The 14,438-nt window shown below is 40.6% G+C and overlaps 1 protein-coding gene across 1 annotated transcript; it reads left to right on the forward strand.

Annotated features, from left to right (window-relative positions):
- Positions 1-1,167: 1,167 nt before the first annotated feature.
- LOC137421228 (protein-glutamine gamma-glutamyltransferase E-like) lies at positions 1,168-13,959 on the forward strand (the record flags this gene model as incomplete). The annotated part of the gene is made up of 5 exons (XM_078769581.1): positions 1,168-1,263; positions 9,385-9,559; positions 9,861-9,999; positions 13,648-13,751; positions 13,871-13,959. Coding segments are annotated over 5 exons (603 nt in total), but the record flags the coding sequence as incomplete, so codon positions are not given.
- Between the last annotated feature and the right edge of the window lie 479 nt (positions 13,960-14,438).

The following is a 14,438-nucleotide window of genomic DNA, read 5'->3' on the forward strand; positions in this document are numbered from 1 at the left end:
ATAGTGGATTCTATGATGGTGAGCTGCCCAGGCCCTGATGCAGCAAAGCTGCCCCAAACCATAATATTTCCACCACCATGCTTTACAGTTGGTATCAGGTTCTTGTGGTCAAATGCTGTCTTTGGTTTTCGCCAAACATGTCTTCTGGTACTGTGGCCAAATAGCTCTACCGTTGACTCATCTGTCCAGAGCACATTGTTCCAGAAGTGCTGGTCTTTGCCTCGGTGTTCATTGGCAAACTTTAGTCTTGCCCTGATGTTCTTTCTGGACAGCAAAGGTTTCCTCCTGGCACACCTCCCATGCAGATCAAATTTGTGCAGCCTCTTTCTAATGGTAGACTCGTGCACCTTGACATCAAAATTGGCAAGAGCTACCTGTAGGTCCCGTGATGACATTCTGGGGTTCTTAGAGACTTCTTTCAGCATCTTGCGGTCTGCTCTCGGGCTGAACTTGCTGGGGTGGCCTGGCCTGAACAAGTTGGCAGTTGTTTGGAATCCTCTCCACTTGTAGATGATCTTCCATACAGTTGAATGATTGATTTCAAATTGTTTAGAGATCTTTTTAAATCCCTTTCCAGATTCGTAGGCATCTATAACCTTCTTTCTGAAGGCCTCAGAGAGCTCTTTTGATCTAGGCATGGTGACGCCGCACACTTCAACAACAAAGAGCAAACCAAACTAAATGTCTGAGGTTTAAATATGACAGGTTCCTCCAATATCCTCTCTAACGATGTTCTAATCATTTGCACCTGAGCTGGTGCACATGATTCTAATTTTAGGTATTTGAAGTAGTGATAAATGTAGGGGTGTACATACTTTTTCCACATGCGAAATTTGCATTTATGTTTATTTAAATTATACAATGGACTACAAAATGTAAATGTTTCATGATATTTGTTATATTATATCACCTTTATCTATCAATATTGTTGAAATGAAGATCAAATAGCTGTATGTTGAAATATGTTGAAAACGTCAAAACTTTACATGGGGTGTAGTTACTTTTTCACGTGGCTGTATATATATATATATATATATATATATATATATATATATATATATATATATATATATAGATATACACATATACACATATATATATGCATACAATGCAATATGTAATGTAGCAAATGTAACAACTGATGTGTTTTATTTCCTGTTTTTGAAGTTCGAAAAGACCATTCTTGATGCAAGCTTGCTGCTTCTGCAATCGTCAGAAAATCGAGGAGACGCTGTCAATGTTGTTCGCACCATTTCTGCTTTGGTAAGTTTGGGATAAAATCTCAACCAAAGTCATTTGCCTGTTACCCTTCTCTCTGTCCTCCCCTGTCCTCCTATACTTTTCTTCCATTCATTCAAAAATATAAAATAAATACAACAGGAAACTACCTTTGGTGGTGGAGGTAAAAATGTGATTGCAAAGTGTCAGCCATATGTTTGACACCAGTATCTGCAACCTCATTGAACTCCTTCGCCATTTATTTCAGTCTTTTTTTTTTATCCTTTCACTAGACTCAGTGTCATAATGGTTAGAGCATTTGCTCTGAGTCTAGAAGAAATTGGTGATTCGAACCACGGTCGTGTCAAACTAAACACTTTAAACATTGTTCTTCCTTGCTTGAAACTCAGCATTTAAAAAGGATAGAGCAAAGACAAACAATCATTGGTTCGCAACCACAGTGCACAGTTGATGGATGAAATAGCTTCCTCCTGCGATGAATTTCCTTGGAAAGGAACTCATACAAGCAGAGCTACATTCAAAGTACACCGCCCCCATGCCAAATAAATAAATATCCTTCAGCGCGGCATTGCCGGGGTGCCTCTAGCACCCGGCAATACCGCCATGCAGTGCATCGAGACTGTATTGGGAGGGAGAGGTGTACAATAATTGATTGATTAATTGCATAATTAAAATCAATAAATAATTATCATAAAATATTTTCTTCATTAATTGGCCAATAGCATACCCAAACCACCAGTGCTTCATCCGAAGCTGTAACTTTTTCAAAATTAATTAAATGTGTCATTAATCGAAAAAATTAAATCATTTATTTATTAAAAAATAAATAAATAATTGATTAATTCATTAATCAATAAATCAAAAATACACTTTACAGTCAAGTCACTCGGTCACTGTCGTGTCCAAATATCAGCTTCCTAACTCAAAATGTTCCTGAGATATTGCCCAGATGAGAAAGAAAATAAATAAATAATAATCATTAAATAATAAAACAATTAATAAATTGACTAATAGCAGACCGAAACCACCAGTGCTTCATCCGAAGCTGTAACTTTTAGAAAATTAATGAAATAAGTCATTCATCGGAAAAATTAAACCATTAATTTATTAATCAATAAATAATTGATTGATTAATTGATTAATCAATAAATCAAAATATCCTTTATAGCCACATCACCTGGACACTGCCGTGTCCAACTCTCAGCTTCCTAGCTCAAATGGTGCCTGAGATATTGCCCAGATAAGAAAGAAAACAAATAAATGACTAATAATGAAAATAAATAATTATTAATAATAAAAATTAAATATTTAATCAATTGGCTAATAGACTACATAAACCACCACCATTTCATCCGAATCTGTAACTTTAAAAAAAATTAATTTATGAAGTCATTAATCGAATAATTAAATAATTAATCGATGAATGGATTAATCAACAAATAAAAAAACATAGCCTTTACAGCCAAATCTCCTGGTCATTGTCATGTCCAAATATTAGCTTCCTATCTCAAAAGGTGCCTGAGATATTGGCCAAAACAGAAAGGAAATATATAAGTACTAAATTAATCGATAATAATTAGGTAACTAATCAATTAATTGATTAATCAAAAAACGAAAAAAATATTTTGACAAAGTACTTACTCACTATTGTGCCCAAATTTCAGCTTCCCAGCTCAAAGGATGGCTGAGATATCGCCCGGGAAAACAAGAAAGCAAACAAACAAACAACCAGAGTGAAAACTGAGTACTCCCTTTCAGCGTGTGTCATTGCTGAGCCCCCTTCGGTGCCCGGCAATGATGTTATGCAGCGCCTGGAGATGGCATAGGAAAGGAGCGGTCTACAACAAACAACCGGAGTGAAAACTGAGTACTCCCTTTCAGCGTACGTCCTTGCCGAGCCCCCTTCGGTGCCCGGCAATGATGTTATGCAGCGCCTGGAGACGGCATAGGAAAGGAGCGGTCTACAACAAACAACCGGATTGAAAACTGAGTACTCCCTTTCATCGCATGTTATTGCCAGGCTCCATTCGATGCCCGGCAATGACGTCATGACGCCCGCCATTCCCATCCTCCCTCTCACTGTTGTTCTAAAACAAGACCGAAAGTCTAACAGCGGCGTAGCTGGGCTTGTAAAATATTATAAACCACAAACACATATGATTAGCTTTTTAAACAGTCGATAATGCTGTTTATAACATTAAACAAAGAAATTTGGAGGAATCCAGACATCCGTGAGGTAAGTTTTACTTACAGGACTGAGGGAAGCTCTACTGTAATCTAGATTATACCCCACAAGGGTATACATTTGAGGTGACATACATAAATACATAGACAACCTGTTCTAGACGGCTTTGCCCTATGGGCCACGCCATAAAAAGTTCCACAAAAGAAATCCCCACTCATTCACAGCTCATTCCTCAAGATGTTCAGTCCCAAAAATATACTGAAAATTATTCTTTTCTCTCATCTCCAATTTTCTCCTCTATTCATCACATTGTCAAATTTAGTCTTTTAAATTATAGATTAAAGTGTAACATCTCTTTTAATTTCCAAACACCTTTCTCTATACAGCCTCCTGTAAATCCTTTACCTTACCGCACGCTTCATTCCTGAATCGCTCGCAAACTCGAGCCCGGTCTCCCATAATATTCCTAGAGTGCTGTTTTTATTTGTCCTCTGCACCTGGTTGGAGATGGGGGACATTAAAATGAGCTCCGTCCAAATGACCGATCACCTGACCGACCAAACTACCGACCACCCGATGTGTGATCAGTGTGGGATATGTACGTTTGTGTGCACTATATTTCAGAAACCGTTGAATATTTGGCTTTCACAATGCAGAGATCTGTTCCTCATGGCACTCTCAACCTCGTTTAAAATAGGCTGCGATTGGCTGAATTATGTTGTCATGGCAACCATCTCGGTAGCTTGTGTACGAGACATTTCAAAAAACATTCAAGACTTAGTTTTCATAGATTTCGTTTTCATCCGGAACTATTACTCATTTCACCCAAAAGGTGGGGGACCTGCAGTATCAGCTCCTTGTTGTCTTCATCAGCCTTTTCCTCGATCCCAGTTGTGATGTTAGCCTAGTCTTGCTAAACTTAGGATGCGGAAAAAAATATCAGTTTTGAAGTCAGTGCGGGATCATGGTGGCTAACCCTCTCATGTCATTAGGCAATTCAGTGGCACATTATGTCATGGAAATTCTCAAATTCAGAGAGCAGCCACACACATCATGCTGTGTGATATGGAGGATGTAACCATGAAAGGCAGTAACAAGGTGGCAGTGTTCAGGGGTGGCAGTGTGCTCTAGTTAAGTAATATGGATATTCAATCAATATATGTGGGAGGGTTACCTGCCCAGGCTGTGAGTTAAACCCAGTTACTCTGGTGAAGCATAACAGTGCTCTGCCATCTGAGCTATCTGGATGGTCCCCAACCAAGCACATAATTTTCCCACATATAGAATTGCCACTTTCTTTCTGCCACTGCTTCTGGGGAAGTCAAACCCATGAAACGCCAATAATTATCCACCTATTTGAGATGAATGTAATATGTAGATAAACTGCAAAAGTGGGTGAGTGACTATCGTGTTTGTCACATTGATATCCCATTTTATCTTGTCCTCAGCCAGAGAAAACTTTTAACTCAAAGCATATTCAAAAAGGTGCATTGCTTTAGCTCTTAAATTTGGCAAAAACAATGTTGTCAATGTTATAGACATTGAGAGTAAAATAAAGGAGCAAAGGTAGATATGAAAATATAACTTTAAAATAGAAGGTAAAATGGAGAAGGAAAGACGAACAAATATTAATGCATTTAATGGCCCCTGCATGTTGTTACCATCATGAGCAAATTGACTTTTTTTTTCTTTTTTTCTTTTTTTGTATACATAATCGAGGCTCGTGAAAGAGCTAACATTTATCACACAAACAAATCAAACAGACAAACAAACAAAGTATATAAAAAGGGGAGCGGTAGACAAGATGGGGAGAGAGGGGAAGCACACAAACACAACATTTGAGAGCAGGGACATCGGGAATGTGTGGGAGGGAGAGGGCTTGGGGGGAAGCGGCGTGGGAAGGGGGGTGGGGGTGGGAGAAGTATAAAGACAAGGACACCAAGGACTTCCAGGAAAGAAGTTGGTATTTCAAAAAAGTGGATTTGGGGTGAAATTAGCGGGGGTAGAAAAGATCAAGGTTTTGGATGGGGGAATAAGAGATGGTGGTGAACAGCTGTTTTAAAGATCTGGAGGGAGGAGTGGGATTGAAGAGAGTGAGGGACTTTGTTCCAGAGGTGGGAGAAAAGAGGAATGAAAGAGTGAACGTGAGCAGAGACTCTTGATTTTGGCAGTTTAACCATAAGAGGGTTGCAGGCAGACCTTGTGCGACCTGTAGGAATATTTGGGGGACAGAGCCCAGAGAGAGCTGGAGGAGCAAGGCCAGAGAGGAGTCGGTAGAATACGGAAAGACCACCAACCTGCCTGCGGTGAGTAAGTGAAAGGCCCTCGGAGTTAGCTTCATCGCGGGAGATTCCAATGATTCTGAACGCTTTGGTTTCAACAGCGTGAAGACGACCTAGGTGTGAGGCAGGAGCACCAGCCCAGAGGGGAGAGCAGTACTCCATTGAGCTGCGGATGAAAACCTTGTATGTGGTGAGGAGCTCAGGTGTGCCAAGGAAGGACTTCGCACCACGTAGGATGCCCAGTCGGCGACTGGCTTTGGAGGCCAGCTTGGAAATGTGGTTTTCCCAAGAAAGATCATGGCAGATAGTGAGACCCAAAAGCTTGAGCGACAGACCTTCTTGGAGAGGATTATTCAGAAAGTTGATGGGAGGGTTGTCCAGTCGGTCTTTTCGGAGAGACATCGTAAGAGTGAGAGATTTGTCAGGATTAAATTGCTCTCATAGAAGCTCTCATAGAAGAGTATAATGGAAAACCTGGATATTTTCATGCTTGTACTGTCGTGATGACATCGTAAAATAGTAGATATATGTTCTTGTTGTTATTTATCATTGCCATAATTCAGGCTCTGCCATGTATCGTTGGTTTCCGGTTGAGTGAATAGGGTGACTTGAGAGTTGGGCTTTGTGCAGCTAGGCAGGGAAAGCACTTGGCATATTAGACCAGAGAGTTTGCGATAACTCACTCACTCTTTATCAATACATCTTGGGATCTCTACCACCCACCAGCAATCAATACTGGCAGACAACACCCAAACATCCGACTAGCAAAGTACCAATGCAACCATTAATAGGCAAGTCGACAATCGAACCCAGACTAGACAACTCAAAGGCATGTGTGCTTCCTCCACTCCCTCCTGTCTTACACATAAGCAAATATTGTTCGATGCCATTATTAATTAATTTAAAGACTGATACACAAATAAATGTTTTTTACGATTTAAACTATCATGATTTGCTGTCACACACCTGCTCTTTTGGTTGTTGCAACTATGTCTCTGATGTGGTGAGAAATTTCCAAATATTTAAAGGATTCCATTTTCTGCCCATAAATCTCTTCTGAAGAATGGTTTCCTTGTCTATGTAATGGAATATTTTGGTGTGATATTGCTTCTCTGGTGCACCATTGAATATAATAAATAAAATTTGTCTTCTGTCTGTCTGTTCGCTTTTTTGCAAAGACCACTGGGCCGACATCCACCACATTTGACACACAAGTCCGACCCAGGGATTGTCCAAAGGGGATTTTCATCCACTACCTCAGCTTTAAAAGGCTTATTACACACTTTGATTTTTTATATTCCCCTCTTTTTTATTTATATACAAACTGATTGGCTAACAGCTATCATGTGACACATACCACGGGAGAAGGCCATCTTAACTAATTATACTGTCTTTCACCCATTGGCTAGACAGCTGGGCTTACTCCACCCACAATTGTAACCTAACTAAATAATACGTTTGCCATTTTTGTGCTGCAGTAAACCAAAGCCATGCATCTGCTACGGTAAGTGTTGCACAGTATTCACAATCGCCATGTCTTCCCTATGTTTCCCCCTCATTGTAAACGTAAAGCAACCATGAGCCCATATTTGTCTATATATGGGTTTCACGGCGCTTGTGAAGGACCAAGCATGTATCGGGCTTAGCCTTTTAGCCTTCAGCTTTCGAGTGTGGTTCATGCTTATACACTGCCTGGGTTTTTAATGTCGGGTTATTTTGCACCAGGGCCTGCCTTCTAGGTTTCTGCCCTATTCCCCAACCATTCCACCTGCTACCCTTGGGCTGGAGCAAAAGCCAGCATTATTACTTTTTTTTTTACTTTTTTTTTTTTTTTTTGTATACTGAATCGAGGCTCGTGAAAGAGCTGACATTTACTTCACAAACAAATCAACCAGACAAACAAAATATATAAAAAGAGGGAGCGGAAGACAAGAGAATGGGAAGCACGCAAACACTTGAGAGCACACAACATTTAAGAGCAGGGAGATGTGTGGGAGGGAGAGGGCTTGGGGGGAGGAGGCGTGGGAAGGGGGGGGGGGGTGGGAGAAGTATAAAACACAAGGACACCAAGGACTTCCAGGACAGAAGTTGGTATTTCAAAAAGTGGACTTGGGGTGAAATTATCGGGGATAGAAAAGATCAATGTTTTGGATGGGGGAAGATAAGAGATGGTGGTGAACAGCTGTTTTAAAGACCTGGAGGGTGGAGTGGGATTGAAGAGAGTGAGGGAGTTTGTTCCAGAGGCGGGAGAAAAGAGGAATGAAGGAGTGAAGGTGAGCAGAGAGTCTTGATTTTGGCAGTTTGACCATAAGAGGGTTGCAGGCAGATCTTGTGCGACCTGTAGGAATATTTGCGGGACAGAGCCCAGAGAGAGCTGGGGGGGGCAACGCCAGAGAGGAGTCGGTAGAAGACGGAAAGACCACCAACCTGCCTGCGGTGAGTAAGTGAAAGGCCCTCGGAGGTAGCTTCATCGCGGGAGATTCCAATGATTCTGAACGCTTTGGTTTCAACAGCGTGAAGACGAGCTGGGTGTGAGGCAGGAGCACCAGCCCAGAGGGGAGAGCAGTATTCCATTGAGCTGCGGATGAAAGCCTTGTACGTGGTGAGGAGCTCAGGTGTGCCAAGGAAGGACTTTGCACGACGGAGGATGCCCAGTCGGCGACTGGCTTTGGAGGCCAGATTTGAAATGTGGTTTTCCCAGGAAAGATCATGGCAGATAGTGAGACCCAAAAGTTTGAGTGACGGAACTTCTTGGAGAGGATTATTCAGAAAGTAGATGGGAGGGTTGTCCAGTCGGTCTTTTCGGAGAGACATCGTAAGAGTGTGAGATTTGTCAGGATTGAAAGACATGTTCCACTTGTTTGCCCAGTCTGTTATTTTGTCCAGGTCTGCAGAGAGTGAGGAGGCTGCAGACTGCCGATCTGAGGGATGAAGAATGGAGCGACAGAGAGTAGAGTCATCAGCAAAGAGATAGAGAGGATTTTCAAGAGAGTCGGAGAGATCATTGATGAAGACCAGAAAAAGCACAGGGCCCAGAACACTGCCTTGGGGAACTCCAGCCTGAACGGGAAGAGGAGATGAGAGAAACCCATTCAGAGCCACACGTTGACTTCGACCAGAGAGGAAGTCCGCCAGCCATGCGTGGAGATTTCCATGGATTTTATGAAATGTGATGAATACTGCTTACAATCTACAATGCTTTGAACAGAGCTCCCATCTAACTATTTGTGACATTTAGCTCTTTGTGATGGGCCTCAAGCACAATAAATAGAGATCTCAGCAATGGCAACAGAAAGCTTACATCCATACAGTCGTCTCAATGACACTTTCTATGGAAAAGCCACAGGTTTTCACGAGTTATGAATAATGTGGTGTGGTGCAGTTTTGCAACAAAGGGTGGCATCAATACTTGCTCATTATTTCCGTTCATAGAACAGGTATCCCAGCCTGTCACAAATAGAAGAAAGCTGAGAGAACTAAAATATGAATAATAATCGAAAAATAAATAAACAACAACCCAAAATAAACATTTCTTGTATTCCCCTGTAAAATAATGTGATGAAACATATTTAAACACCACATTTTCATTATTCCACGTTATTATCAACAGCATTTTCATTAATTAATTAACACTTTCTTTTGAAAAATGTATAATTTTGGTTATGCCCTTCTCACCAGATAAACTCGAATGATGAAGGTGGAGTTCTTGTTGGTAATTGGAGTGGGACTTTTTCGAATGGCATCTCGCCAATGGCATGGAATGGCAGTGTCGAGATTCTCCGTAAATTCCACAAAACCGGAAATTCTGTGAAATATGGACAGTGTTGGGTGTTTGCAGGTGTATTGACCACTGGTGAGCATGATCGCATCACTTACACACATTCCGTGTCGGCATGATTACGTTTTGGATAATGCTAGTAATTGATATTAAAATATGGATCAACAGATTGTGTGTTGACTTTTGTAATTGTGTTTCAAGAAAAGCTGTGTTTAGTTCGGTGTTGATTTCTTGATGCAAATATCTGACTTTTCTGCAGTTATTGATTTGACTGTGGAATTAAATCTGCAATAAAATTGTTATCCCCATGCACTTATTTATTTTTGATTTTATAAACGATCACCCTCATCATTTTTTTTTTACCTGTATTGTTCAGTGATACGCTCCCTGGGAATCCCCTGCCGCACCATCACCAACTTCTCATCTGCTCACGACACTGACAAAAATGTCATCATTGACATATTTGTGGATGAATCCTTCAATGTCTTAAATTCATTGTCTCGTGATTCCATCTGGTGATTATATTTTTGGGATTTGATGAATATTCATATTTTGCTTGATATTCAAAATTAAGATTGAGATAGAGTGGCCTGTAAAAGTATTCACCGTCTACCAATAAAGCCACATTTAGATGAATTCCAAATTATGAATAAACAATTTTCCAAATCAACTCTTTTATTCATTCATAAATGAAGAGATCAAACTAAACACTTATAGTTGGAGGTTACGTGTCAGGAATACCTTTAAAAATAATGTACAAATTAAAATTCACTGGTTGTAAAAATATTCAGGCCCTTAGTTAGTTATTGGTGAAAGCACCTTTTGCAGCAATGACTGCTATGAGATTTTTTGGGCCGGTCTCTACCAACTTTGCACAGTCAGATGATGAAATCTTTGCACATTCTTCATGTGAAAATTGCTCTAGTTCTGCCAAGCTTGATGGAGATCGTCGATGGACTACAATCTTCAAGTCTCACTATAAATGTTCAATTGGGTTCAAGTCAGGACGTTGACTGGGACACTCAATAAACATTTATTTTCTTTTTATTCAGCCACTCCAGTGTGGCTTTAGCTTTGTTCTTTGGATCATTGTCCTGCTGAAATGTGAATCTCCTACTCAGTTTCAGATTCATGGCTGACTCAAGCAGGTTTTCATCAATGATTCTCCTGTACTTTGCATCGTCCATTGACCCTTTTATCCTGCCAAGCTAACCAGTCCCTGCTGATGAAAAGCAGCCCCATAACATGATGCTGCCACCACCAAGCTTGCCAATGGGGATGGTGTTGACTGGGTGATGTGCAGTGCCAGGCTTGTGCCAGATATATAGTAACACTTTGAATTTAGACCAAGTTCAATCTTTGTCTCGTCTGACCACAAAACATTTCTCGACATGCCTGTAGTATCATGATGATACTTTTTCACAAACTCCATATGAGCTTTAGATGCATCTTTTTCAGTCATGGCTTCTTTATTGCCATCTGTTGTCATTGTCATCTTTGACCAAACCCTTTCCTTCGACAAATACACTAAACAGATCACAAAGTCAGCCTTCTTTCACCTGAAAAACATTGCCCGTCTCCGCTCATCCCTCTCCTCCACGGCTGCAGAAACCCTCATCCACGCCTTCATCACCTCCCGTCTGGACTACTGCAATAGCCTCCTCTATGGTTCACCCTCAAAAATCACCAATAAACTCCAATACATTCAGAACTCCGCTGCCCGTCTACTCACTCATTCCCGGACCCGTGACCACATCACCCCCGTCCTTTACAAGCTTCACTGGCTCCCCATCCCCCAGAGAATCCAGTACAAAATCCTCCTCCTGACATACAAAGCCCTCCATAACCTGGCCCCATCCTACCTGGCTGACCTCCTCTCCAGACACACTCCCACCCGCAACCTCCGCTCTGCTGGTACCAACCTCCTGACCCCCTCCATCCGGACCAAATTCAGATCCTGGGGGGACAGGGCCTTCTCCATCGCTGCTCCCACCCTCTGGAACTCACTACCTCACACCATCAGAGACTCCTCCTCACTCACCACATTCAAAACATCACTAAAGACCCACCTGTTCAACGCTGCATTCAACATTCAACCCACAGCATTTAACCCCTGACTATCTCTTCTCCTTCTCCCTCCTTTTGCTTTAAATATTTCCCTATTGATTCTTGTCTTGTCTTTTTGATTCTTGTCTTATATATATGCCGTATATCGCTGCTGTTTGTTTTCTTGATTCTTGTCTTTTTGCAATTGTTGTTTTCATGTATTGTTATGCATTATGTTTTCCACTCTGTCAAAGCGCCTTTGGGCTTCTGGAAAAGCGCTATACAAAATAAATGAATTATTATTATTATTATTATCTGTCCATAGAGGCCAGCTTTGTGTGGGGAACGGGATATGATTGATTGATGAACACTGACCGCCATCTTAGACATAGAGCCTTCTTTATATTTCAAAGTCATTGTTGGTTATACAGTGACATCCCAAACCAGTTTCCTGTTTGCCCAGCTGCTGAGTTTGGCTGGGCGACCTGATCTGTGTAGAGTCTGGGTGGTATGATAGTCTTCTTCTTCTTAATGATGGATTTCCCCAACTCAAAGAGATAATGATTGACTTTGAAATCTTCTTATAGCCCTCTCCTGAATGGTGCCTCTCCACCACTTCATGTCTGACATCTTTGGAAATCTCAATGATCTTGATGCGTGCCTTGTTGATTAACCAAGTGAGTTGCACATTAAAACTCCTTAGATAATTGGGGGAGATTAATTTCTAAGTTAAAGCACTGATTGTAATAGGTTTCACCTGTATGTACTCATTTTGTAACCTTTCAAACAAATAATTTGATCCTGCACTGATTTAGGGTAAATTAGGCAAAGGGTTTGAATGCTTATGGAACTGAGAATCATCTGAATTTCGCTGTTAATGTAACTTATTCACATTGTATTTGCATTTTTTTTTAACTTCATCACTTTGGAGTAGTTTGTGAAGACTCTGCATATTAAGTTTGATTTGAAAGCATCATGAAACGATGGTATTCATAGAATACTTACACTGCGCAGTCAACTTGTTATGAGCCAACTCTTATGTTTTTGAACGTTTCTTTTTCTTTGATCCAATATGGCTGCCAGACCACGTGAGCGATGACATCATAAATTTATATTCTCTAATATAATTGTTGCATAGATCACGCTCAATACATTTCAAACTGATCAGACTAAGCGTTGTCCCTGTCGAATTATAACGTCATAATTATGGCACCAATGACGTCATCGTTAACAGCACCTATTCCCCATATGGAGTTATTTACAATGAGCCATGTTTCAATTTTTTCGATGCAGCGGTTTTGGAGATATACAGGTGCAACATTTTTCAGTTTTTCCAAGATGGCGCTTGTACCACATAATCTATGACATCATGATTATCATTGAAATATTCTACTTGACGAGGCTGGGTCATATCATGACCCAGCCTCCAAGTTTTCACACTACTGTGAAAATGTTTTGCCCATCAGACCAACTGTTGCTGAGAAAAAAAATTCACAATGATCGGATAAGTGTTGTACTTGTCGAATTATGACGTCATAACGAAGGCACCGATGACATCATCATTAACATATCTTATTCCCCAAGGGGAGTACTTGACAATGAGCCATGTTTCAATTTTTTTCCATTGAGCGGTGTGGGATATATAGAGGTGTAACTTTTTTCCAAGATGGCGTCCGTACCAAGTGACCTATCACGTCATAATTATGAATAAAAAATTATACAGGCGGAGGCGCTTCTATGGTAAAATTTCGTGTCAATCGGACCAACGGTAGCCAAGAAAATGAATTTTTAAAATGCAGACACGCACGTACGGAACACATAGGGCACACCTACGCAACTAAATGCATAACCCCGCTTTCGCAGGGTAATAAGCTCAGGTGGCATCAAAATGTGAAAACTTTGGAGGATGTTTGGGTGAATACTTTTGCAGGCCTCTAAGACTAAAATATATGGAGAAGGAACTCCACTGCAACTCTGTTCTTGCATGAAAAAAAATGAACACTTTTAAGATTTGTTGGTGCGAGAGATTTTGCCTATGGCATAATCCTGCTGATGTCGTACAGATTTGAATGAGTGCAGATTTTTTTTAAATCAACAAAGTGTGAATATATTTTTAGGAACTTTCATTGCTGGAATGAGGCGTGGCTAAAAAGGAGAAACCTCGGAACAAAATATGGAGGTTGGCAGGTAGTCGATTCCACACCTCAAGAAATGAGTACAGGTACTTAAAAGTAGTTTTCTCTTGTGCATAATATAATCTCGCCATCTCACAAATATCAATAATTTGTGAAAAATCAATGAGATAAAATTATGACAGTTTTTCAATTTGTTATTGAACAGGACTATTCCAGTGTGGACCAACTTCTGTTGCAGCGATAAAAAATGGAGAGATATCCCATGATTATGATGGATATTTTGTGTTTGCTGAGGTAAGGGGACCATTTAATTCTTTAACTTCCAAACTATGAAATAATACATCTTGTTCAAGATTGTTGGAGAATTTTGCTTTGTGATAAATGTCTCTTGCACATACAGTACAGTATTAGTATATTTGACTTTGCAAAATCTCACTGGTAAACAAAACACACACACACACACACACCAGCTATTTTTCGGTAATCTGTATCGGCAGATTGTACCGATGACCGATTACAGTTGTACTGTACTCTATACAACCCACAAACATTGAATAGCTTTCACCCATGTTTAGAGCGAATTAAAAAAAAAAAAAAAAAAGTACAGATACATTCAAAGTACACCGCCCCCATGCCAAATAATTAAATATCCTCCAGCGTGGCATTGCCAGGGCGCCTCAGGTGCCCGGCAATACCGCCGTGCAGCTCATAGGGACTGTATTGGGAGGGAGAGGTGTACAATAATTGATTGATTAATTGCATAATTAAAATCA

This window comes from Myxine glutinosa, unplaced genomic scaffold, assembly GCF_964187855.1.
Source record: "Myxine glutinosa unplaced genomic scaffold, kmMyxGlut1.1 SCAFFOLD_3202, whole genome shotgun sequence".
In the NCBI taxonomy this organism is placed as follows: Eukaryota; Metazoa; Chordata; class Myxini; order Myxiniformes; family Myxinidae; genus Myxine; species Myxine glutinosa.